At 42.0% G+C, this 24,292-nt stretch overlaps 1 protein-coding gene across 1 annotated transcript in view; it reads left to right on the top strand.

Moving 5' to 3' along the window:
- The window catches only part of UMODL1 (uromodulin like 1), a 43,576-nt gene that overhangs the window by 6,330 nt on the left and 12,954 nt on the right, over positions 1–24,292 (top strand). Inside the window, 11 exon segments of the mRNA XM_062005430.1 lie at positions 1,195–1,307; positions 2,931–3,123; positions 4,085–4,213; positions 5,150–5,218; positions 6,933–7,175; positions 9,228–9,340; positions 11,464–11,614; positions 15,128–15,265; positions 16,271–16,516; positions 18,901–19,013; positions 23,672–23,885. Coding sequence (XP_061861414.1) covers positions 1,195–1,307; positions 2,931–3,123; positions 4,085–4,213; positions 5,150–5,218; positions 6,933–7,175; positions 9,228–9,340; positions 11,464–11,614; positions 15,128–15,265; positions 16,271–16,516; positions 18,901–19,013; positions 23,672–23,885 — 1,722 coding nt within the window.

Raw genomic sequence — 24,292 nt, 5'->3', positions numbered from 1 at the left:
TGGTGGCTGGCAGATTCAGAGTGAGTGCTGTGAGGCTGCAGACCATGGGCTCAATTATGCTCTCCTGTCCCTCTATATAACCCACCTAACTGTGCCTAAGGACAGCACTGTGCCTCCCCTTTCAAGTAACATCTTCAATTACTATAACTAAAGGTTAACTTTACCAAAGGTTAAATGAAACCTCCTGATTTCCAGCTTAAACATTACCCATTTTCTTTGATCATTATATATTATTTGGATTAGTCATAGCTGACATCAGGCACATTTTCTGTTTTGCAGTGCTTCAGTGTCTCTACATGTAGAAACGAAATATATATAAACTATCCATCCATCCATCCATCCATCCATCCATCCATCCATCCATCCATCCATCCATCTATCATTATTAATGGAAAATGATCAATTAAAAATTTCTGCAACAGAAATGTCACAAACAAGAGAAATATCTGACAACATTTGCAGTTTTAAAATGAAAACAATGGTATTTTAGGCTACTGTTTCCTCCCAGTGAAAACCTCAGAACAGACACACTTGTGAAATGAGGAGGAGGTGTTTACTATAAATAAAACAGCACAATTTTATGGAAACGGTTTTCTATATTTTTGTTCTCAGAAATGTTTTTTGTCACCTAGCACTCAATAGATCCAGCATATTTGCCTCAAGACCTGGTATTTGTCCATCTGAGAATATACAAACATCTAATTACACTTGCACGTTCGATACTGAATGTCCAGGGCTTGAAAAACGCTGCAACTCATCCAAAGGAACAGGCTGTGTGGATCCAGTGCCAGAGGGTATGTTACTGATAAATCCAAGACTGCTTCTAATAGAAATGCGCTTAGTTTTTCCTTCTGAGGGTGGGAAGGAAAACTGTTACCATAGCTCTCCACAAAACAAATATGGGAATCTGCTTTGGATCAGTTCCAGGATATTTGGATCAATTCCAGGATATGCAGCTTTGGTGTCTGCATCCATGAGCGCTGAATGGTGCTGGGGTGCCGTGGGTCCAGCAGACCTTCCTTGGCTGGCACAGCTACCTGCAGCATATGGCAAAGAAAGCTGTAGCTGATAGCTGTATGAGGGCCCTTCACATTTGCCAAGTTAAAGCTTGCTTTGGTTTCTTGGAGCCTTCCTATAGCTCTGTTGCTTTCTATAGCATCAGACCTCAGATAACTTGACTATTTTATTTTGTACAATTCGGGGGAACATTCTGGTACAATGTGACAATGCTTGTGAAAATGGATTTTAATGAACCAATCAGAGTGGATTCCCACCTTCTGAATCATTCACGCCTTTTGCACTCCATGGTATGTACAAACATGAATGCTCCTGTGTGTTGCCCATTGAGGCCGTGCTTGTATTCCTTAGTAACCACCTCTTGCTTCATAGTCATCTGTGCTGGGCATAACCTTGCAAGACAGTCACTCCCACATTTTTTTCTGCCAGACTGGGATTTTTTTGGTCTTAATTTATTCCTAATTACCGAATGTCAGCTACATCTTCAAGCAGCTCAAGTGACATTGATTTATCAGTCTCTAGTAAATTTTTCAGGTCTCTTCCAAGGGCAACTTTAAAACATTCTGAAATATAGGTTTTTTTGTTCTTTTCCTGCTTAAGCGATGCTTGCTCCAGGTCTGTCTCAATTTAGTCTATGACTGACAGGGTCCAGATATCAAGACCTGCAAAACGTGATGTTTTCTGATAAGGAGCTTTGAGCTAAACCTTTTAAGAGACTAACCTGATCTATGACACTGGGACCAACACAGCAGGTGGATTTATCAGGGCCAGAAATTTCACTGCAAAACCTTGGGACTCAGTCTGGATCAAGGGTATTTTGTTGTCATTCCTGCCACAGGAAGAGTGTTGAGGGAGACAGCAGGGTGTTGCTTTTGCTGTAGGACCGAGGCTCCATCTCGTGTACAGATTAGTAGCAGCATTGGCAACAACATGTGCACAACCATGCAGTGGTGACATGGCATGCCTCTCCCTATCCCCAGTGCAGCATGCAGGAAGAGTCCAAGTCAACACACAAAAACACAGCTCTAGCATAGGCATGAGGCACTCTTCCCTGAAGAAGGCTCTGCAGGAAGAACCAGGCTTCATACTAAAGCCATGCATGTATAGGGATGTTGACTCCATCCTCTCAGTGGTATTTAGGAAATGGATTGATGAACTAGGACATAGGCCATAAACCCAAAGCATTCCCCTAGTACATATCACTATGCCATGGACTAAAACAGACTTGGATATGGCCTTTGAAAGGTATCCAAGAGGGCAATTTCCTATTTCCCTCCCCAGTTTCCAGCTGAGACTGGGCTAGTAGCAAAGGAAACCTTCTCCCCTCATCAACTAGCACTAATAGGCAGAACAGAACATAGCAGTACCATGGGGGTGTTGCATGAATTTACTTCTTCTTCCAACCTGAATTCACTCATCTCATTTCCTAAAAAAGCAAGAAACCCTGGTCCTGTCACCGCATAGTGAGGAGACGAGCGCAACGATATACGAAGACTTTCATATATTGGTCTATGGCAAGCTATGGCAAAGACAAAGACTCAAAAAGTTTAAGAAGTAATAGCATATATATTCTGTCTATTGAGATTTTGATCTTTAAGCACTACAAGACAAAGATCCTTTTTCTCATCTTCCTGGGTTACATCCTCCTGTCTAAGCATTTGAGATCTGACATGCAGCTCCATATCTCCCTTAGCTTGTCATTACTTTCCTATAACCCTGTTGTGAAATGTGATAATAAGAAGAGCTCATCTTGCATAAACACAAACCTAAATATTGCCACGTTGCTATGGTTTCTGAATTGATTCTTTCTACACTCAGATGATGATAATCATTTCATGAGTTCTGCTTCATTGGCATACCACTGTGCTGATAAAAGAGAGACATACAGAAGTGTTTGTTCTCCTGTTTTCCAGGTTACTGGTGCATTACAGCCCTTGAATGTCTCTGCATACCATATACAGAGTAGACGTGCAGACGTATATATTGGGACAGTGGCCTCCCAGGTTCTTGTTGGCTTGCAACAGCCAGCTCTGCTGGCAAAGGTTACTTCTTCCTTGAAGGACATTGTGAAGCATGTGTATGAAGTGATTGACATGGAAGTACAAGGTTAATTATTACAATCCTATCATGGGGAAAACCTTTGTCAGGGAGCTTCATCCATTTCCACTTGGGATTTCATCCTTATGTCTATCACTTTTCTTCCAAAAATACCATAGTGAATCTTGTAAACTTTGCAAATATGGCCCTAATCTATCCACTAGAGGATGGAGAGGGTTGTAGTTACTCAACAATTATTTTGGAGTGAAAAGTATGGAGGGGAATACTCCTGCTTCCTCATTTATTTTCTCCTAATAGCATAGCATAGGCCATCTTCATATGAAGAAGCCAAGGTGTTCAAAATTTGTAGCACAATCGTTAGTTGTATTAAGCAAGCTCTTTTAAAAAGTATTTATTCTTGGTAAGGAGATGCAGTCTGATTTTATAGACATGTATTACTTCCAGTAGCTTGCATGAAACAAGGAGTATTTATAGTCTGGTACTATACTTACTACCGCATATTGCTACATAATTTTTAAATATTAGGTAAATGTTTAACCATATTAATTTTAAATCATTTTAATCTACTTACTACTGTGTAGTTATCTGAACATTCTCACTTCTGAAGTGCATCCATAAATGCTGTTGTCATCAATTCTTACTCTGTGTTTATTCTTGAAAACTTGGTCCAATTTTCAGTGAAACCACTGGGTAGATCTCCTTCCCCCTGCCATCAATGTTCTTTGAGTTTTAGGTGACATCTCATAACTGTAAGCAGGAGCTGCCACTAACTTTCCTCCTATTCCAAAGAGTTGGAGTAAAAAGTGAGAGAGTTATAAGTGGATGAGGGCTAGTTTTGGGGAAGGGCAACATTCTGATTTCATTGTACCCACATACACCCAGAATTCCTTCAGTAGAGTTACTGCAGATTTACACTCAATCTATCATGTCCAGAGCTTGCTCTACTCATATTACAGATAAATCTTGATGCTGCTATCCATATCTGTACAAGGTGTGTTCTTCTTCTTAGATGTCAATGAATGTGCCTATGTTGAACTCAATGCTTGTCCTGAGGAAAACATCTGTGTAAATCTGGAGGGTTATTACAGCTGCGAACCTCAGCATGTCAACCTTCATCAGCTGAACCCAAGAAAGGAAGGTAAGAAACATAGATTTCATCTTGGGATATACCAAGAATACCAAGAATTCTTCTGCAGGACTTGGTGGTCTAGTGCAAGAGTCACCTTTCTGGAGCACTCAGTGCGCCTTCTCCTCCTGTTGAGAGAAGATGCCACGTAAACCAGTGGTTAGCTATTTCCAATTGAAATGCAGTGTACATATTTCACAGTACTTGACTGTTTGTCCTGTCTCATCCTCAGCTGTCCTCACTCAGCTGCCAAACCCTCTAGCTTCAGACCCTTACTGCTTCTCAGAGCAAGTCACTCACCACCGCTGCAGCCTCCCAGGCAAAATCGATTAGTAATGCTATTTGTACATAGATTCATAGAACGGTAGGGGTTGGGAGGGACCTTTAGAAATCAACTAGTCCAACCCCTCTGCAGAAGCAGGTCCAGAACATGTCCAGGTGAGCCTTGAAGACTTCCAAGGAAGGACACTCCACAACCCCCCTGGGCAGCTTGTTCCAGACATGAACCCTCCTTCCCATTTTGACTGCAGCCGGGACTCAGTGTTGTACAATCCCACCTTGGATTATACAGGGTCCTCTGCTGGAGGCAGATGGAGCTTGGCCATGGGTGAAATAATGCTTTGTGCTACCACTTCAGCAAAATATAGAGGCATCTACTTACAGCCCACAGACATCCGGGGGGCCACTAATAGGCTTAAAGATAATGAGATAAGTAAGTGCTTGCAGATTCATTGCTTTAGTCAGAAAACCATTTTACAATCCTTTAATCTCCAAAATTAAGAGAATGTATTATTTTATGCTTTTGTGACATGCTAATACATTTATTTTGATTTCTATTTGTAGTACTTCCGTTGCTGCTTTTCAGCTGCAGAAAACGTGAATGGTATTATTTTGGATTTGCTTTGCTTGGAATGCTTTAATTCTTTGATAATGCTATATTTCCCCTAGGCATGGCAGCATCTACTCCAAGCTCAGCATTGAATCTCAATAACAGCAGCAATAGCTCCCCATCTAAAAGTAATTCAAGTCTCCTGTCCATGACTAACCAATCTATAGATGTTGGGTGCTGCAAGTAACCTTGAATTTTTATGAATATTTTCTTGCTTTTAATTCAAATACTCTTTGATCCCTTTATCCTGGAGCTGTTTAGGTTATAGGAGAGTGTTCACAGAACCTGGTAATAATTTTGAAGTGAATCTCTGCCTATGGAAGTGGAAAGACAGAATCTTCCCCAACATGACATTTGGATCAGAGTCTGTATTGCAGTGACCACCACAGAATCTCTGTTATTCCCATGGCTACTGAAGGGAACTGGCCTCCTGGAAGTGGAGGTGGCCGTGCTGGCTTTGAGCCACTTGTGCCTCGTGAAGCATTCAAGTGCAGATCCCATCACAGAGCTTGTGGTGGATAGTCCTCAAGCATGAGAAGCATGGTAGTGATGGCCGTGCAAGGCCAGCATCACTCATTGCCCCTGGACCCAGCTTGTCCTGGAACAAGGTATAGGAGGATCTGTTACTGACCATAGGAGTTCCTTCTGGCCACAGCCATTGGGACGTGGACCTCTTGCTTTTGAGTCTATGAAGATGGTGGGAGACATGAGTTAGGGAGGTCAGACACAACTTTCGTGAATATTCTCCCTGCTATACATTATAGCTGACTATGATGGGAACAAATACCAGTAGATTTCTCTTTATATGGATGACTTGAGCCCTTTCAGGAAAGAGTTACCACAACCCCTTTAACAACATCCTGCTCTTCCCATTAAGTAGTCCTTTGCTAGTTCAGACAGACAGTCTGCATATTCTTGATCTTCATCCATAACTTCTGGTCCAAGATGAAGCTGGAGGAATTACACTGAAGTCCCTCTAGCGCAGGGGTGATATAGCTTTGGAAGTGTTTGGCAATCACCTGGCTCTGAGTCCTAGAAACAATTGTGTCCTGTTGAAACAATTTAAGAAAATAAACTCCTTTTTTCTCAGGCTAATCATTATTGTGAAAGAATGGAAGTTGTGGAAGCAGTATGCCAGACTCTAGCTTAGCATGGGGGATGCTATTCATGTTACCTGACTCCAGCTATTTACAGGAGAGGTGTCTAGTCAGGACTCTGAAGTAGTGTAGACAGTCTCTGCTGGAGGGCAACTCATTCTACCCAATTTAGACACCTCCTCTTTGGAGGAAAGGAATAATCTCTGAAGGGTCCTGTCCTTTCCCATTGACATAACAATGATTGCACTGGACCAGAGTGGCATAAATAGGTGAAGTGCTGCTCACTGCTTTGTCCCCAGCCTCTATAAGATGGAGTCTGTGGGGTTTTTCCAGGGATAAATTCAGGCAGCCTTTGCCTGAAGAGATGCATTTTGATGATTAAAGTGACAAGAGGCAAAGCAGGTGTCAATATATGTAGAGTCTGCAGATTCACTGTTTCAAACTTACTCCTGTTGCTTGAACCTGCAGATCATGGCTGATTATTACTAGAGGGTCAACACAAATATGTGCAATAAAAGGAGATAAGAAGAGTAAGCACTCAATCACTCTAGTGGGACGATTCATGGACAGGGAGACCTGGTAGTATGAAAGGAACAGCCTCTGTCATGATGATAAGGAGGAGCTTCCCCTATTGATTGTCAAAGTGCTTGTCTATAATGGATTTAGAACAGAAAAACATTTTAAAGATTAAATGTTGCTTTTTCTGAGATGACTCTTCCTGCAACTGCAATATATCCCTCTGCAGTTAAAAACCACCGAATCTTCAGTGTTACCAGCAACAGCTTTGAGATGTCTTGACATGTCACTTCTACTCTGACCCATACTTCCCAAGTCAAAGTGTTCAAGGGCAATGAGATTGTGCAAAACCTGAGGACAGAGGAAATGAGAATGGACGTGTATCAACTGGAAGCAGGTGTGATGTATTCAGTAGAGGTCAGCTATGAAACCTGTGGAAAAACTGTCATCTCCTGTAAAAATGTTAAAACAGGTAAATAATCACTTTAAAATACGTGTACATTCTCCCCCTACACTGCCCCCAACTTGCAGTCCAACAGTGATCCATTTGGTCCTCCTCAAAATTCATTTCCCTTTCCATTTCTTTTCTTCTCCCCCATGTTTATGCAACTTAAGACTTTCAGACAGCAGAGCTCTTACCTTAGCTGATAAGGCAGTGTTGGAGCTGACTCAGAGTATTACAGATATCAGACTAAAATAGAGTACTTTTTTTTTATTATTATCATTTGTTCCTGGCACTTCATTCTGCTTCCACCAAGCCCCATTTTACATGCAACTTGTCAAGGACTCAACTGAGCTAAGAAGAGTGCCCAGAGGAAGACCAGATTCAGGTGAATATTCATGAGTGAACAGGATTAAATGGAATAACAAGGGCTGTGTAAGAAAGCTTGCAGGAAACCTGTGTAATTTTCACAGAATCGCAGAATGGTCAGAGTTAGAAGGGACCTCTAGAGATTATCTATTCTAATTCCCTACTAAAGCAGTTTTACCTTGATTAGATCACACAGGAATGCGTCCTGGTGGGTTTTGAAAACCTCCAGAGAAGGAGACTCCACACCCTCCCTGGGCAGCCTGTGCCAGGGCTCCCTCACCCCCACAGCAAAGAAGTTTCTCTTCATTTTCAAGCAGAACTTTCTGTGTTCCAGCTTGTGCCCATTACTCCTTGTCCTGTCACTGGCCACCAGAGAAAAAAGACTGGCCCTATCCTCTCTTGTAAGTGTTGATAAGGTCCCACCTCAATCTTTACCAGTCTAAACAGCCCGAGATCTTGTAGCCTTTCCTCTTAAGAGAAATGTTCCAGTCCTCTGATCACCTTGGTGACCCCAATCCTCATCTCCTGATCCCCTCTTGAGCTGGGGAGCCCAGAACTGGACACACAGGACTTCAGATGTGGTCTTACCAGGGCAGAGTAGAGGGAGAGGAGAATCTCCTTCAACCTGCTGGCCACACTCTTCTTTGATGCATCCCAGGATACCATTGGCCTTCTTGGCCACGAGGGCACATTGCTGGCTCATGGTTAGTTTGTTATCAACCAGGACTCCCAGGTCTCTCTCTGCAGAGCTGCTCTCCATCAGGTCAATCCCCAGCCTGTATTGGTGCATGGGGTTATTCCTTCCCAGACTCTGCACTTACCCCTGTTGAACCTCATGAGGTTCCTCTCTGCCCTACTCTCAAGCCAGTCTAGATCTTATTATCTAGTGATGCTAGCTCCCTGAGACCCTACTGTGTTGATCAAACATAATTTTACTTTTCTTTTATCCTTAATTTATTTCCTAAGCCTTCATGCAAATAAAGAAATAAATCTCTCCTAATTTTCTTCCAAAAGGAGGCAAGAAACTAACACTGGCCATAGTGAGAATACTGCTGTTCATATTAATCCATAAGAGCCTTCCCTTTGATTAGATGAGGTATGACTCCAGTTTGGGTCAGGAGGAAATGACTCCCTTTGTAGAGGGAAAGTTGGAGGTCTAGTAGTTATGGAATCAACCCAAACAGTAACAGCCTCAGATTGTTTATGCAGGTTAAAGTGGTTATAAATTACTTGGCTCTTGGCTTTGGCTTACGTGCTCTGTATGTTACGTGTCAGGTCTTTACCAGGTAGACAAGTAGCATGCACAGTTTTTTGTTATTATTTTTAGTTTAAGAATATATTTACTATCCATACTACTAAGATCAGGAAAAAAAAATTCGGGACTGGTCAACCAGAAAGGATCTCACAGACTAATCAACCCTGAATGTAACTCAAATGCAGGAGTTATCTAGGTCAGGTGCACCGGGATATGTGTATCCCCAGTTCTCATGCAACTGTAATTAGTCTCCTAAGTATCTTTATGAACTTGATGTAAGTGCATCTCCTCAACACAAATGAAGCTTGTAGCAAATATTGGCTTTATTTTCTATCTGTCATCCTTCCCCCCCTGCTTCTCCTTCCATCATCTGAGATTTTAGCCTGAGCACATCAGTTTTGACTGAATCTTTTCCTCTTCTGCTATGTCAATGTGTGTTTTAATATTGTATCCTACAGAGGCCAAGGTATTTGGTGTTACTATGAGAGTTCTCAACTACAACTTCACTGATGATTTCCACAATTCTAGCAGATCTGCATATGAAGAATTTTCAAGACTGTTGCTTATAGAGGTAATATCTGTGGGTAATATATATGTTTTTCATTTAAAAAATTATGTAATATAACAGAGGATTTTATGCCTGGCTGAAATATTGCTGGAAAATCATCATACTGTTTCCTGTGACCTTTCTTTATAATTAAAATGAAATTCAACTGACAAGACAGATCAAGCCCTTGGCCTTATTAGCAATGGAGCCAATGAGAATTTTCCTCTACAGAAGAGTAAAGGAATTAAAAATGCAGGTCTGCAACAGGGGCTCCTTTCCTTGGATCTTTAGTTTGGCAATAAACTCAGACTAAATTGACTTAAGGCTTTTTAATGGATTATTGAAATGACGTTGCTGCCATTCATTTCAGTGCTATCTTCTGAATCAATGTCTGCCTGCTCTCAAAGTTCTTTCTTCTTTAAGGAAAGATGACTGGGTCAGGCTTTCTTCTCCAGGCCCATTCATTGCATGCACACATGCAGCCACTGTCCATGCTTAGGTGTAATCAGTCACAAAAAAAACTTGAGTCATTGAATCTATTAGCATCTCTCAGCTTCCTGAATAGGGAAGATGTTTCAGTTGCAGCAATCTCTTACAGTTCTGCTATAGAGAACAGAGCCCATATAGAAGAACTGGTACCTCCATCCAAAACAAGACTTTTCCCAAACAAAGTGTGACTCATAAACATATGTGACTATAAATTTGAGGAAAATAAACCATTAATGGAGCCATACTTTCAGGGGCAGTACAGAAGAGGTGATTTGTTCACGAGAAATTGCAAGTTGAAATTCTTTACACGGTTTTATTTCCCATAGCTGCAAACTATGCTGCTTTTGTTGTGCAGAAGGAGTTCTCTGAGTGAATCTTCTCTGATACTAATGCAGACCTAATTGCCATCATAAGATTGGGAAGGAAAAGGTGCACTGTCCATCTGTGTTGCTTTTGTCTCCTGGAGTGTTTAGGAGCACAACATCTCTCACTTCCTCTCTCCCCTCTTTTTCTTGCCTTCTCACCCTGATGTGAGCTTAGACTGATTAAACAGCTTGTTGTAGGAGTTTTTGGAGCAAACTCAGACTGAATGGGAACAAAGCTGTTCCCATTAATTTTTGGCATGCTCAAAGGAGTGCTTTGAGGTATGGGTAGAACAAAAGGCTCAAGAAAGGAGAAGCCTTCTAGAGATGTAAGGTACAACTGCCAACTCCTGCACAGCTCAAATATTGACAGCAGTATGCCAGCTTTCATGTTCAGAGTAACACCCTTTGTTCATCTCATGTGCCTACTTACCGGTTTGATAATCAACTATGATGTAATTGTGATACTGCCTTGAAGTTGGGGTGTCTCAAACACGTTTTCTTGAAGTTATACACTCCCATTTTTCTTGTCTCTTGATTCTTTATCATTGTACTTGGCTGCAGGCTGGACTTGGACTAGTGAGTTTCCCTGGGAGCTAAAGCTATGCTCATACTGGTAAATGAAACATTTCCTGAACTATTCTGTTATTAACAGCAGCTGGCACACACCAGCCCTGCATTGCTGCAGCTGGGTCTTCCAAAGTATGGTGGTCAAATTCAGGTTGTCTGTTGGGTCTGGCCCTTGGCTGATGCTAAATAAAAAACTGCATGGGTACTGCCTGGGGGACTGCTAGCTGGTATTAGTCAAAATCAAGCCAGAGTCTGCTCCAGGAACAGTGAATATGACCAAGTTCCAGTGTCTGGTAGTGTAAAGGTGAACGTATGGGAGGCTTAGGACAAAGCGCTTGTGTGATATGCAGCAAGGGTCTGACGGATGCAGACTTAACAGGCTATTTCAGCTCTGATGCAGGCAAACAGGGGCAGGAAGAATTCTGCACCCCTGAGGCAAAAGGAAATTTAGTTTGTGAATCCAGTGGTCAGATGAGTACCACTTTCAAGAGTTCACAGGTGCACTAAGGGTACTCATACTTCTCTGTGCCTCAATAATCTATGAAAAGTAAGGTTTCTGAAATACTTTGAAACTTGTATTCCTACAACATTTCCTATGGTTATATAAATCTTTATATAACAAATTTGCATGTATAAATCTTTAAAATGCCACCACAATAGCTCAGTTTTAAAAGGAGCTACTCCTGTTGGGTTCCCAATTATTGTTGCTCCTCTCCCTTTCTTCAGATTGAACATTCATTTCCACCCAACATTTCTGCTTTGTACAAATCTGGGAAGCTGAAAGTGCAGACTGAATCTCTTCAAGCTGGAAGCATCATTGTGAGGCTCAGGATCACTGTGCAGGATCCCGAGTTGATGCCTCCACTTTTGTCCCAGTGTTTTCTCTCCTCCACAACAGCTCTGTGCTTTTGGTGGATCAGCAAAACACCACAGTAGAAGGGTTTTTTTTTTTCAAATTATTATTTTCAAACATAACCCCGGGGTTTGTATTTTGGTCACACTTAGAATCACCAGCATTCTTCACACAGATCACTTTATAGAGAGACATAGCATGTGGTTTGTTGGAGGGAAAACCATGACATGAGAACTGCTCCATGGTCTTTTATCCATAAGCCCAAAAGACAGGATTAAGGAACATTGGCTGTCCCCAGGTACCTGCAGGCACTCCCGCTGTGTTTAAGGAGATGTAGAGCTCTTGGTTTCCCTCTTAATTTTCCTCCCTTTCCACTTTTTGAGCAGTTGGAAGTTTGCCAAATCTTTCTCTCACTGAATTGCGAGTAAGATTACCATGGAATATTTGTGACCTTTAAATACATATGCCCTCTAATCAGTTTTGTGCTTCAAGGCAGGGGAGCTGTATTTGGGCCAGGATTTAAGGAGAGAAATCTAACATCTTCACTATAGAAACCCAACCAGAATAGTTCCCAAATGTCCTCTCAGTGAATAGGACTAAAGAAACACACAAGGAATTTATGTTAAATTAGGCCTTTGTTTGATTTTCAGTGATCAACATTTTTTGTCTTCAAAGGACCAAGTTCTAGCTTCAGGTTTCCCAGCTGGCAGAGCCAGAGTTAAGAAAGTTGATAAAGCCAACAGAATGCGGTATTCTTTTATCTTAGGGCACAGAGCCCTTAAAAGCTTATTTACTGTGGTAAGAAGAATAGGATAGGAAAAAAAGAGTCAAATTGCACCTGAAGCCTACAAATATCACAGTGGTAGCAGATATTGAATTGCAAGATGCTGCTGTTTGCCAAAATATTTTACATATGTTATTGGTCTCTCCTGAGACCAAAAGAGTGGGGAGGAAGATGGCAATAGATCAGGACTGTTACTTCAATTGCTAAGACCAGATGGCTTCTAGTAACACCACTCAGCCAGGAGCACAGTCAACTCCTCCACTATACCTTAGGGGCAGAGAAAAGGTATCTGTTTCTTAAGCCCTAACCAAACAAGCTTTGTTTGACACCAGTTACCTAAGGTCAAATGTGGAAAATAAGGTGAAGGAGTGCAGAACATGAAGGAAAGGTTTGTATAATGTTCTATTTTGCTTTCTGACCTTTGAGACCCTTGGGATGTACCCTTTGACTGTAAGCCCAAACAGATCCTCTTGCACCAGTGGAGCAATGTCACCTGGATTCTCTGTGGAGCTTCGCTACCAGAAGACTATGTGCTTGTTTTAGTGACAGTAGCAGAGCAAGGAATACAACTTTGAAATGACAAGTCAGAAGGGATAGCACAACATGAAGGGAGTGGAGCAATTGCATCTCTCTTTGAAGATTCATAAATTAAGTTTAATGTGATGGTGAATAGAGATGCTAAGATATCTGTCTATTCTGTAAAGCAAGGTAAGAAAAGAGAAAGGGACGAAAGAGACTTGTGCTAAGTCCGGCCCAAGATCCACCTAGCACCTTATCACATCCTCAGTAGCAGCCAATTCCTGGAGAAGTCTAAGAGTACAGCAAGTGTAGACAATGCCTCTCATTACTATTCGTTTAGCCACCAGCTGTTTTCAGCTCCAGGACACAGTGAATTGGAAGTGATTTCTTTGAGTTTCTCCTCCATGGGTTCCCCATGAAGTCATGCAAACCTTTAGCATCTGCAACATCATCAGGCAAGCAATTTCACAGATTTTTAACTAATGTATACACCTCTTACAGGTATAGTGGGTAATCAGAGCTAAGAAAAAGGTGGTTTTTTTATGGACTGTTGATTGAGGTGTGTGGGTGGCTGAAAGGCTCTTGCCAGGCATGAAAGGCCAGAGATATTCCAAAAGTGCAGAAAGAGAGCACAAAACATACCTTAGCTGAGACATAACAGTTAGAGAGGGAAAAACGTGCAGCATGTGTGTATCTACATGCATAAATGATGTACCAGTGCCAGTGAGCACTGAGAACATAAGTGTTTTGGCCAGATGTGTGTGATTGAATGAGGCCATTGGAGGTGAAGGAATTTGCTTAAAAAGCCATGCTAAGTGATGAGGAAGGAAACCCCCAGAGACAATGGAGCCAGTGAATGTATGTTCTTTGGCAGTTAGGACAGGAGCATCTCTCAGATGAGGTTTGAAGCCAACAAGAGTCAGAATTACTTCATAGTTTAGTAATGCATTAATGAGAGCACTTTCAGTGCTGGCGCTTTAGTGAATCCTGCCTACATCTGTATTCCTTCTAAATGGCTTAGGCTGTAAGATAATAGGCAGATGATGACGACAGACACATGAAATTGTCTAATGGAAACAGTCATGGATACAACAATTACCTAATGATAAGGAAAGGAAAAAGAATTGCAATATTATCTGTGAGGATGTAAAAGCGGGAGGCTGCCTGCAAGCAGAAAGATGACCACATGTATGTGCATGCACACGTCTGCTGTAAACTTGCTCTTTCCAAAATGAGACTTCCTTTTCCTTCGGAGAAGTGATTAATCTCTGAAAGTTTGCAGAAAAAGTATTGAAGACAATGCATCGTTCAGAATGATTTTCTAGCTTCTGATCACAATTATTTATCCCAAGACACAGATTTCTGTCTAGTTTATTACTCTCTTACAGCCCTGAGGAGTGCACACAGGGAGGACTCACATGATTTTCACTGAGATTATTAATCTCCAAAGCATTAACCCGGGCTTTGCATGTTTGCTGGAACAGGGTGTGAAGGGTAATATTAGACTCCAGATCTAAATCCCTCAAGAGCGAAGAGACTTGGCGATAAAATTGGTCTATAATTCCAGGAAGGAAACATCTCTAACTGATTCTGAGCAGCTGAAATGAGGCATAAGGAACACCCTTAGAGCATATTCAGGCATTGATGAATCAGGGTCTCTTTTCTCTGACCGCCAGAAAGAAGGTCACAGTTTTACAGTATTACCTTTGAGAAAAAATCTTTTATATAAAGAATTTCTGCCCTTAGCACGTTATCTGTTAAGAACTGATGAGTGCTTCTCATGGGAGTTATGCTTGCATTTGCCTTTTATTTGAAGCAGAACAGTATTTGGATTAAGACTTTATTTAATATTCTATCTGCTGGTAGCTCGTGGTAAAAGATCTATTCATTACCTGACGTATCTGGAGGTACTGTATGCAGAAATTGGTAGAATTTATGCTTTTGGTATAGCTATAGTGTAAACCTACAAAATTTTTTTCACATAAAAATGTCTTTACTTGGAGAAGATTTTTTTTTGCAGAGTACAGGGATACAGGGAGAAATACAGCTGATTTTTATGGGAGAAAATAACAACACAGATAGTGCTTTGCATCACTTAGAGCTTGGCTGTCAGATAAACAATGAAAAGGGAAGACCACATTCATAAATTAAAAACTGATTATTTAAGATCGTTTCTAGCTTTATGCAGTTAGAAGGGAGACTGTCTGACTGATATCCTGGTTTTGGTCTTACAGACTGGGATGAATGCACTTCTGATGTTGAGAATGACTGCTCTGTGTTTGCACAGTGTTTCAATTTGATGGGCTCATACCTGTGCAGATGCAAGACAACTATGGATACCAATCCATCCCTACCTGGAAGAAACTGTGAGGGTGAGCAAAAGGCTGGCATGTGGTTTCCCTTTGCCATGAACAGTTGGAATAACTTTCCAATGGTTGGGCTTTTACTTTTGTTTTTATTGCAACTGTTTATACAGAACACAATGCGTATTTAGATGCACCTTTGCAGTCTCCAGGGAAAGAATGTATATGATCTGTGTCTGAACTTGAAGGTGAACCCTGTATGAAAGATGAAATTTCTATGAGATCCTCCTTGATTAGCCTAATAGCTGATTGCTGAGCAACATGAGGCATACTTTTTCCTCTTTTGATGTCTGCAGCTGGTTTTCTCCCACTGTAATGATCCATGGTTCACCAATCAGAAGAGGAGACCTAGGAATCAAATCTGCTTCTTTGTGTAGGCACTAACCAGATTCAACACTGTAAAAATCATACGTGCTGCACTGTGTTAATGAAATATCCAAGACCTATTTCTGTAATGGTATTAGTATGACTGAGTGGTCTCTGTCCCATTTTCAGGTCAGACCCTGGTGCCTCTTCATCCAATTTAAAGTCCTATTTCAATGTGCCTTTGCTGTGTTGCAAGTGAGATTGTGGACCCTCCCACTGAAACAATGACTCCTGAAATAACAAACAGCACAGAGTTTGCCCCTGAAGAAGTAAGCTGTGCAGGTCCTGCTTCCCCTGTAACCACCGAGGTGGTGGCTGCTGTAGGCTCTGAGCCCCACTGTACGCCTGCCCCTGGCTGACAAGCAAACACCCCACAATTATTTGCCCACCAGCGTTTCTCCAGCCTCTTGGAAAGAAAGCCTGGCCTCACAGATGAGCTTTGGCAGTGACAACAGCATCAGGGCCAGAGGATTCACGGACAGCAAGGTGCTGACCATGAGTGCAGAGTGGTGGTTGGCTTTAAGTCCATCGCAACAAAACTCTGTAGCAGAGCATCACAGCAAATGGCTGCTCTCACAAGCATGCCTATGTGCACAGCCGGGCAAGAGCAACTTAGTTCACCATTGCTGGTGTTTCCAAATCAAACAGTCTCTGCCACCACCAGCAGTCATTCAGCTTTTGGCATACCTCAAGCCAGCTCTCAAGGTGGTGCAGCTCTGCTGGCCTTAGGGGATGCTAGCGTTCCCACCCTCAACACCACTCTCAGAGCACATATTGAGATGGGAAGTGAGAATAGCACCTGGTCTGAGGAGAATAGTGGAGTCACAGGGTCACCATCTTCACCAGGTGTGTCTCCAGCTCCCAGCCCGACGGCAGGCCCAGCCGTGGGCTGCGGTGAGTAGGTGTGTGGCAGGGGCCTGCATGCAGTGGGACTAGGCTGCACAAGAAGCTAAGCCTCACACAGACTCAGGAAAGATGTGGACAGTTTGGATTGGTGTGTGAAGGCATTTGAAACTAGTTTTTCTATGTTAAAATTATTTTCTTGAAGGAATCTGCACTTTTTCTTCAAATCAGCACGTAAAAATAATTTCTGTTAATTTGGCAGTGGGATGTTCCGTTTCTTCATCTCAAAGCAGATGAAAGCAAAATGTACAGTGCACATCAAAACACAAGCTGCTTGTCCTTTTGCCACACACCTTGGTTTTGCCTGTGTATTCTGGCACCAGGGTATTGCAGCAGCTGCCTGTAGAGTTACCTTAGAGACCTGGGAAGGCAAATGACCTGCCTTCCTATTCCTCTCAGCAGAGGATATGTTAGGCAGAGCCCTGTAAATCCCCTGTGGGGCCTGGGCTGAGTGGAAGCCTAGGAGCAACTTTTTCAGGAGATGTAATTGAGAGTAACTAGGCTAGCAGAGAGCTTAATCTGTTTGGTTTGGGCAACTGTATTGCAGCTAATTAGGGGATTTTCGTGTTGATTGGAGGTGAATCATATTTCAAGGTTAGAGCCAGATTTGGTCTTTAAATTACATTTTTTTTTTTTGGGAATGTTGCTGTCTTCTGCCCATCATTTAATGTTTGAGTTTTTTTAAATTTTCTTTAGTGTGTTAGTAATTGATACCTATTTTAGTTTTGTTTCTGCTTATCTTTATTCTGCCTGTTATGCCCTCCTCATCTTTCCAATCCCAAACTGCACTCCCCTCTCCTCTTTCGCCTCCCCCTCCTCAGTGATCTCTCCACTCATCCAGCCGCACTTTTGTTTCTCTCTCATTCCTTGCTCCCTGGAAAACCTCTTTTTTATATCATGTAAGGACAACTCTGTTGCTCATCCAGCCTCCCTGTACTCCCAGTCCTGATCACCTCTCTTCTTTATGTTGTATCCTTTGCTGTGCCTAGCACAGGAGAGACCTGGGAACAGAGCTGGGCAAACAACTGGTTTGTGACCTCAGTGGCCTAGTGGGAGAAAAAATTTTGAACTGAACAATATATTGACTTGAATTGAAAATAATTTACTGCTTCACTTTGTGTCCCCTCTGCCTTCTTTCAATGTAGGGAAGAGTGAAAAAGAGTGAGTGGGATTTTTTAATGAAAAGAAAGAATGGTAATTAAAAAAGAGTGAAAATACCTACTTTTAACTGACAAAAAACCAAAGGTAATTTTCTTCCAACTGGAAACTAAATCGAATAATTCTGCACAAACAAGTTCAGTTTACAAACATTTGTTTTCTTTTCCTGATGAAATATTTGCTGAGAAAGAAGCTTATGAAGGGATTATGCCTTGGAAACAAGAGTAAGAGCCATCATAATGGTATCTCACCAACAGAGGTCAGGAAACTCAGAAGGCAAAAGCTCCTCCTTGTGGCACTATCTCTGACCTGGGGGGTCAGCCTTAGCCAACACTTCATAGTGTGTTACCTCTTTTAAATACAGGTGTGGGGTTTTTTTAATTCAAAAATTGTTCAGAACATTTCCCCTTCTCACCACCAGATAACTGAATGTGGTTTATCTCCTAAATGCCTATGTCCACGTGACAGCACAAGCCACAGCATAAAGCAAGCCAAATCCGTTGATCTGACTGGTGGTGATGAGGGTTCATTTGGGATCAGTGATATGCTGGGATAGAGAAAACCTGCTTCTGTGGCTTGCTTTAAGGAGGCATGACTTTCTCCTCTCCCCTGGGAGCCTTTACTTGATGAGCAATTCTCTTCCTCTAGCACACATCCCAGTTCAAATCATTATTGTTGCCAATGTGACAAGAATCAACTTCGATGTAACATGGCCCACAGAGTTTATACAGAGTTTTCAACTGTAGCTGCTTCAGAAAAAGCAGCTAAAATGGCAGACTGAAACTCAGTATAGGAGTCTGACAGCCTCAGAGATAGCATTTGGGGCGTTATACACTGTTGAAATCTGGACAAATGTGTGGAGAGAGCTGGGACAGCTATAGGTAAGTCCAGGAGGGCAGTTCAGGTGCCTGGACATAGACGTGGAGCAACCTTTCAGATGTCTCAAAGCACCTAAGATGGAGCTGGCAGATATAAGACTTACAGGAGGTCAGTAACTTTCGTGGGAGTCATGTAGGGGTCAGAGAGGGTACACTGAGGTGCTGGATGCCTGTGTTTAGGTATTTGGGGTTTTCACTACATTTGACAAGGCTGTCCTTTGGCTGTTGTGAGTTGGTGCATACCCGGGGTGGCCAGACATGCCAGTGACAGTCACACTCTTGTTGATGGACTGTAGTCCATGAAACATGTATTTAAATTGTCTTTTTCTTACTTTGCAGCTGTCCAAAAACTTAGTGGCAAAGTATGGCTAACAAACATTAAATACTCTCCAGGCTTCAGCAATACAAGCAGTGAGGAATTCCAAACCTTTGCACAGCTCTTCATTGATAAAGTAAGTGCCTGAGAAGGATTTGACCTGTTATGGGTCTCAATGAAACCATGTGCATGATCTTTGTTCCAATGAAGGCTGTATGTCACCTGCACATCCCTTGACACACCTGTAGGGTCTGAGTTCCCCTGGCTGTCTGAGACAGCAGGATGAGTGTGTAGATGTGTTTTACAGTGATATCAGACTTTGGACATTCTCCGATGCCTCTATTTCCTTTGTTTCTCATAGCCCGTTATATTGGCTTATCGATTTCCTCCAGGAGCCTGGTGAAAAGTTAATGGACATTTGCAAAGTGCTTTGATATCCTCACCCTGCACAGCAGTATATTAATGAACTGTATGATTGCTATTACCCTTTGTTGTAGTCCCTTAAGGCTGACATTTCTTATAATCATCCTTGGTCTTGCAGCCCCCTATCTGGAAAAGGAGTGGCTTCTGAATAAGTCACCCTCTGCCCTCACTTATAATTACAGCTCAGGATATCAAAGCACACTGCAATACCAGCTATGCCCTTAACTCTCTCGTAATGCTTAGGCGTTGCCTTTGATTTCTCAGTGAATATATCAGAAGTTTGTTATTGCTGGTGTTTACATAAACACCTATGCTTGGAAAACCTCTGGTTATGCTGGCTGCTTTATTGCTTTCCTTATCTCTCCTTAACTGCCTATGTTTTTAGAGGCCTTGATAACTGTGATTATAAATCCATCACTGACAACTGTATGAATTTGCAAATCCTGCAGAGGCCTCCCCAGATACAACCTGGCTCTGAAATACAGCTGTCTGCAGTGGGTGCACTGACAGCACTGTGTGTTTGGGCAGAGGTCAGGCCTGCGCGAGGCTAGAGACAACTGTAAGGAGGGAAAAGTATGATCTGTTCAGCTGTGGGTGATGTTTTCTTGGAAATCAAATAAGTTTCCCACTGGTCATTACCAGTTTGTATTGATGTGTTAGCAGAGCACAGCTTTCTTGGAGCTGTTTTGGCCCCAAGCTGTCCCATCAGAAAAATAGTCACAAAATGAGGGTGACATGATTAGCAAAGTGAAAAGGGAGAAATTCTCCACTGACCTCACTCTCATTCATCATAGCTCTTTGCCCGAGGCTATTTTCAAATAGCATAGTATTCAAATGCACTGAGATGAATGCATTTTCTTCATTCAGACACCTTAATCCAGAAAATCGTGGATACAAATATATCTGGAAAATTTGTCAAATGATTACATAAAGGAACTAAAGTAAGCTTAGTGTCAGTTTTACCTGGTTCTCAAGGTCTCAGTCAGATCACCTGTGATTATAAGGAACTAACTCCTTTTTCCAGCACACCCGTTTTGTGGATCAGCTGCCCAAATGTGTTGATGCTGATTCCATCTACGTCTGAGCCACTGTGCAGAGGCTGTAGTTGCATAGCTACTGTATATGGCAAAATATATGTCAAGCATTTTATCACAAATGTTGTGTTTCTAGATGCCAAAGAAAAGGAAGTTTAGAAAAACAGAAAGATCTGCATATTTCCTTTACAGGCTTTAAAGGGCAGAAATTGATACTTTGAAGTAAGTGAGGAAAAAGTTCATGGGCTTTAGAAGCAAGGTCAGGTTTGAGTTAAATGAACTTTGGAGTCTCTAGCTGCGATTCAGAGGATTTATAAATCCTGATTTGTATTATGTTCTTTAGTGTAGAGCTGCCCCAGCACTCAGGTGCCATGTGGTTAAATTGTCAACGGAGCAAACAGAAATAAGCAAGTTCAAATAAAGTGTAGATGAGAATGAGGTAAAAACTTGATGTGACTACTGGCACTGTCATTATCCAGGCTGGTTTCACCATCCTCCTTGCAGTGCAACTGAAAACAATACAGTTAAGGGTGAGCAAGTATTTTAGTTCTCTTGTGCTTTGCTCTGCCTTTCTTTTGCAACAGTCAAGAAGAACATCATGGCAGCTAAGGCATATCCTCAAGAAAATGAATCAGGAAAAAAAATATTTGAGTGGAAAATGCATTCACCGAGGTGCCTTAAATCCCTGATTGGAAGGGTTGTTTTGAATTTAGGCATCAAAAACTTAACTGAGTGACAAAAAGTGTGAAACTAACAAAAGATATTGCCTTATCAAGGTGTCTCCTTCATTTGGAAGTGACATAGCCTTTGTTTGAGGTAGCTTAATGCACTTTAAATGATTGCAGTTACAGCTATTTGAATGTAGAATGCATGTTGATACAGGGATTAAGGCAGTTTCATTATTCAGTGTAATTTCACCCCTTTGGTTAATTTGAGTTTATGTGCCATTTAGGATATCCTTAAAGCTTCTGGTGGTGATGACTGGGCTTCTCTCTGAAGGTACAATCAAAGCACAGACAGTTGGGAGGGGTTTTTTCTCTTTTAGTGGAAAAAGCAGGCTTAATGCAGGGTTCTGTTCCATTTAATATTGTTTGTACTTACTTATTTACCAGTTTCTGGACTCACAGTGTGTCCTCTACTCTGCCAGGCGCACAGACTCTGTCTCAGGTACCCACAATAGCTTCAACCAGCTACTGGCATTTTACCTGGGACCTATGGAGAGGTGGTCCCAGAAAACTCACCATACATGCCACTGCCATCCATGGGGTGAGCCTGGCTGCCTGGGTCTGCCTCTTTCCTTTGGCTCAATAAGACTATTGGCCTTTTCCATCCTGTTAGATTGGTTTTCATGTGGCTTCCATCTGGCCCTGAACCTGGACTTTATCTGCCTCCTAGGTTTTTTTTTTTTTCCAAGCAAGGGACATTCTTTGATGCTGATGTTAATTTTGCTCATGTTCTCTCCCTTTCTTGTGTCTCTTTTTCTGACATACTCATTTCTCCTGGTCTGGCATTGCTCACATTTCCCTTGTGTGCTACAAAAATTGTGGATAAAATGGTGAATTACAAGACAATTTATTTGTCTAGTAAGAAAACCTTGTACTCAAGGATATTGTATAATGAATAATTCATTTTAAAAAGCTCACTCTCTCTTTTTTCTTTCTAGTCTCAGATAATCGGCTTAATAATCAGGTTATTTTGATAACCTGAGGTGTGGTAGCTGCTGTGAAATTACGTAGCCTTCTCGATAAAGGGTTTTGTAGTGTCACCTAGTGGCTAAATACAAATACCATGGTTGTCACAGAATCACGGAATCTCAAGGGCTGGAAGGGACCTCGAAAGATCATCCAGTCCCATCCCTCCTTGTTTGACACTTTTTGAACTCCAAGTCCTGTCTTGCAAGGAAAAATGTGACTAAGGGCAGAAACAAAACCCACCACCACCACCACCAGAAGATAAAAAACAATTCCCAAGCCTTAGGCAAAGAGAAGCACTGATAAAATAAGATCTTCAGGATAGATGTGAAGGGAATACAGATGAATTTGGGGAAGGAATAAGAGGATGTCAGAAGTAAATTTAATGTCCAGAAGTGCAGATAAAAAGCAGAAAAGATCAAAACAGAGAGAAAGATGAACAGTTAGATCTAACCTCCAACTTTTCAGTATATGTTTATGAAACAGCAGGAGAGAAGGGGCTGATGATCCACCTGGCTTGGTGAAATGGGAGATTTTGGGGCTGACAAGGACAGCCTCTGGTCTGACCAGGCTTTCATAAGGACATTAGCTCTTTCCATCCTCCTGGCTCTGCCTTCATACTCCAAGGTTTGCTGTGAGGGACTTCAATGCATGTGGCAGCCCTTTCTGAATACATTCAGGGGGTTTCCTCTGTGCAGTGTTACCAAGCTCATGCAACACATATTGGCTCTGGCGACTCAGAAAGGGGCTGCAGCATGCCTGCAAAATCTGAGGCCACCTTCAGGGCTGTGTAATACATAGCAGGCAAGTAAATCGAGGCTGGACAACACACAGCAGGCAGGTAAGTCAGGCTTGACACATAGGTGTACAGAAGCTGTGACCACCTGGGAGAATCCAACACAAAATGCACAAGCTCTGGGCTCCTCACAAGTTCTCACAAATTCTGTGAGATGGTAGGGGTTGGAAGGGACCTTTAGAGATCATCTAGTCACACCCCCACCTGCAGAAGCAGGTTCACCTAGATCATATCACATAGGAACATGTCCAGGTGGGTTTTGAAGACCTCCAAGGAAGGAGACTCTACAACCCCTCTGGGCAGCCTGTGCCAGGGCTCCCTCACCCTCACGGTGAAATAGTTTTTTCTTATGTTTGAGTGGAACTTTTTGTGTTCCACCTTCATCCCATTACCCTTTGTCCTGTTACTACCTACTATAGAAAAAAGGAATGTCCCAACCTCCTGACACTGAGACATATATGCAGGCTGGAGTGTCAAGAGGCATCTCCACTTCTGTCAGAAACTCCTCCTGGTATTGTGTTGCTCCCCTTCCCTGGAGGCATTTTGAGAGGCTCAACATGAAAGCTTCCCTGAAGCCTCCTCTCTCTGCTGTTATCAGATGCAAGGACCTGTGCCAAATGAGAGATGAGATATCTTAATTGCTTAACATGTTTAATGTTAATTTTTAAATATATACTACATCCTTCAGCTACTGTCAAGTTATAAAGCAAAAGGTCAATTTACTGCTGCTTCCTTCCAGAGTATGAAGCACAATTGTAATACATAATACTCTCTTCTGAGCAGCCTTCAAAGCCTAAAATACAGTTGCTTCCATCTGTCCCTTTACACAGGCGCTTTGTTGTTATTCCAGGTACATAGATCTCTGCCCCTTGAGGTTCTTCAGAAGATGGATGCTGGTCTGATTAAAGTGTTGATAACAAGTATTACTAATGGGAGCACAGTGGTAAGTTTCAATTTACTGATTGCAGAAGACATGGACATCTACTACATCATCACCACTTTCCGTGGTGCCTTTGAACACACTTCCTATTTCAGAGTTGACAAGAGCAGTCTCTCCATAAACGGTAAGGAGCAACTTGTATCCAAACAGTCAATCAGAACTAGAAAGACCATAAACTCTATTATTAATCTGTATTTTTTAAGGTGAAGGTATCTGTAAATACAGATGGATGAAAAACCATTCTCTCTGCTTACATTGCTCCTGCTTATCCCTCTAATAAGCTTTTCCAGAGCACAAGAGATGAAATAACAAGTGAGGTATTCCTGATCAAAAAAGACAAAACTAAGTGGTCTTTTTGCCTACAGCTAGCATTTGTTTTATAGAAAAGAAGACATGGGGACATCAGAAACAGCAGTCACAAATTGAGGGGTATATAAGCTACCAAAGGAAACAGATAACTGTACACAAACTTAACTAGCTGTTTAAAATAACTTCGAAATACATTCCCTTCTGCTTTGCACTGATAGTTTT

This window comes from Colius striatus, chromosome 1, assembly GCF_028858725.1.
Source record: "Colius striatus isolate bColStr4 chromosome 1, bColStr4.1.hap1, whole genome shotgun sequence".
Classification (NCBI taxonomy): domain Eukaryota; kingdom Metazoa; phylum Chordata; class Aves; order Coliiformes; family Coliidae; genus Colius; species Colius striatus.
This window is presented reverse-complemented; position numbering and strand designations above follow the sequence as displayed.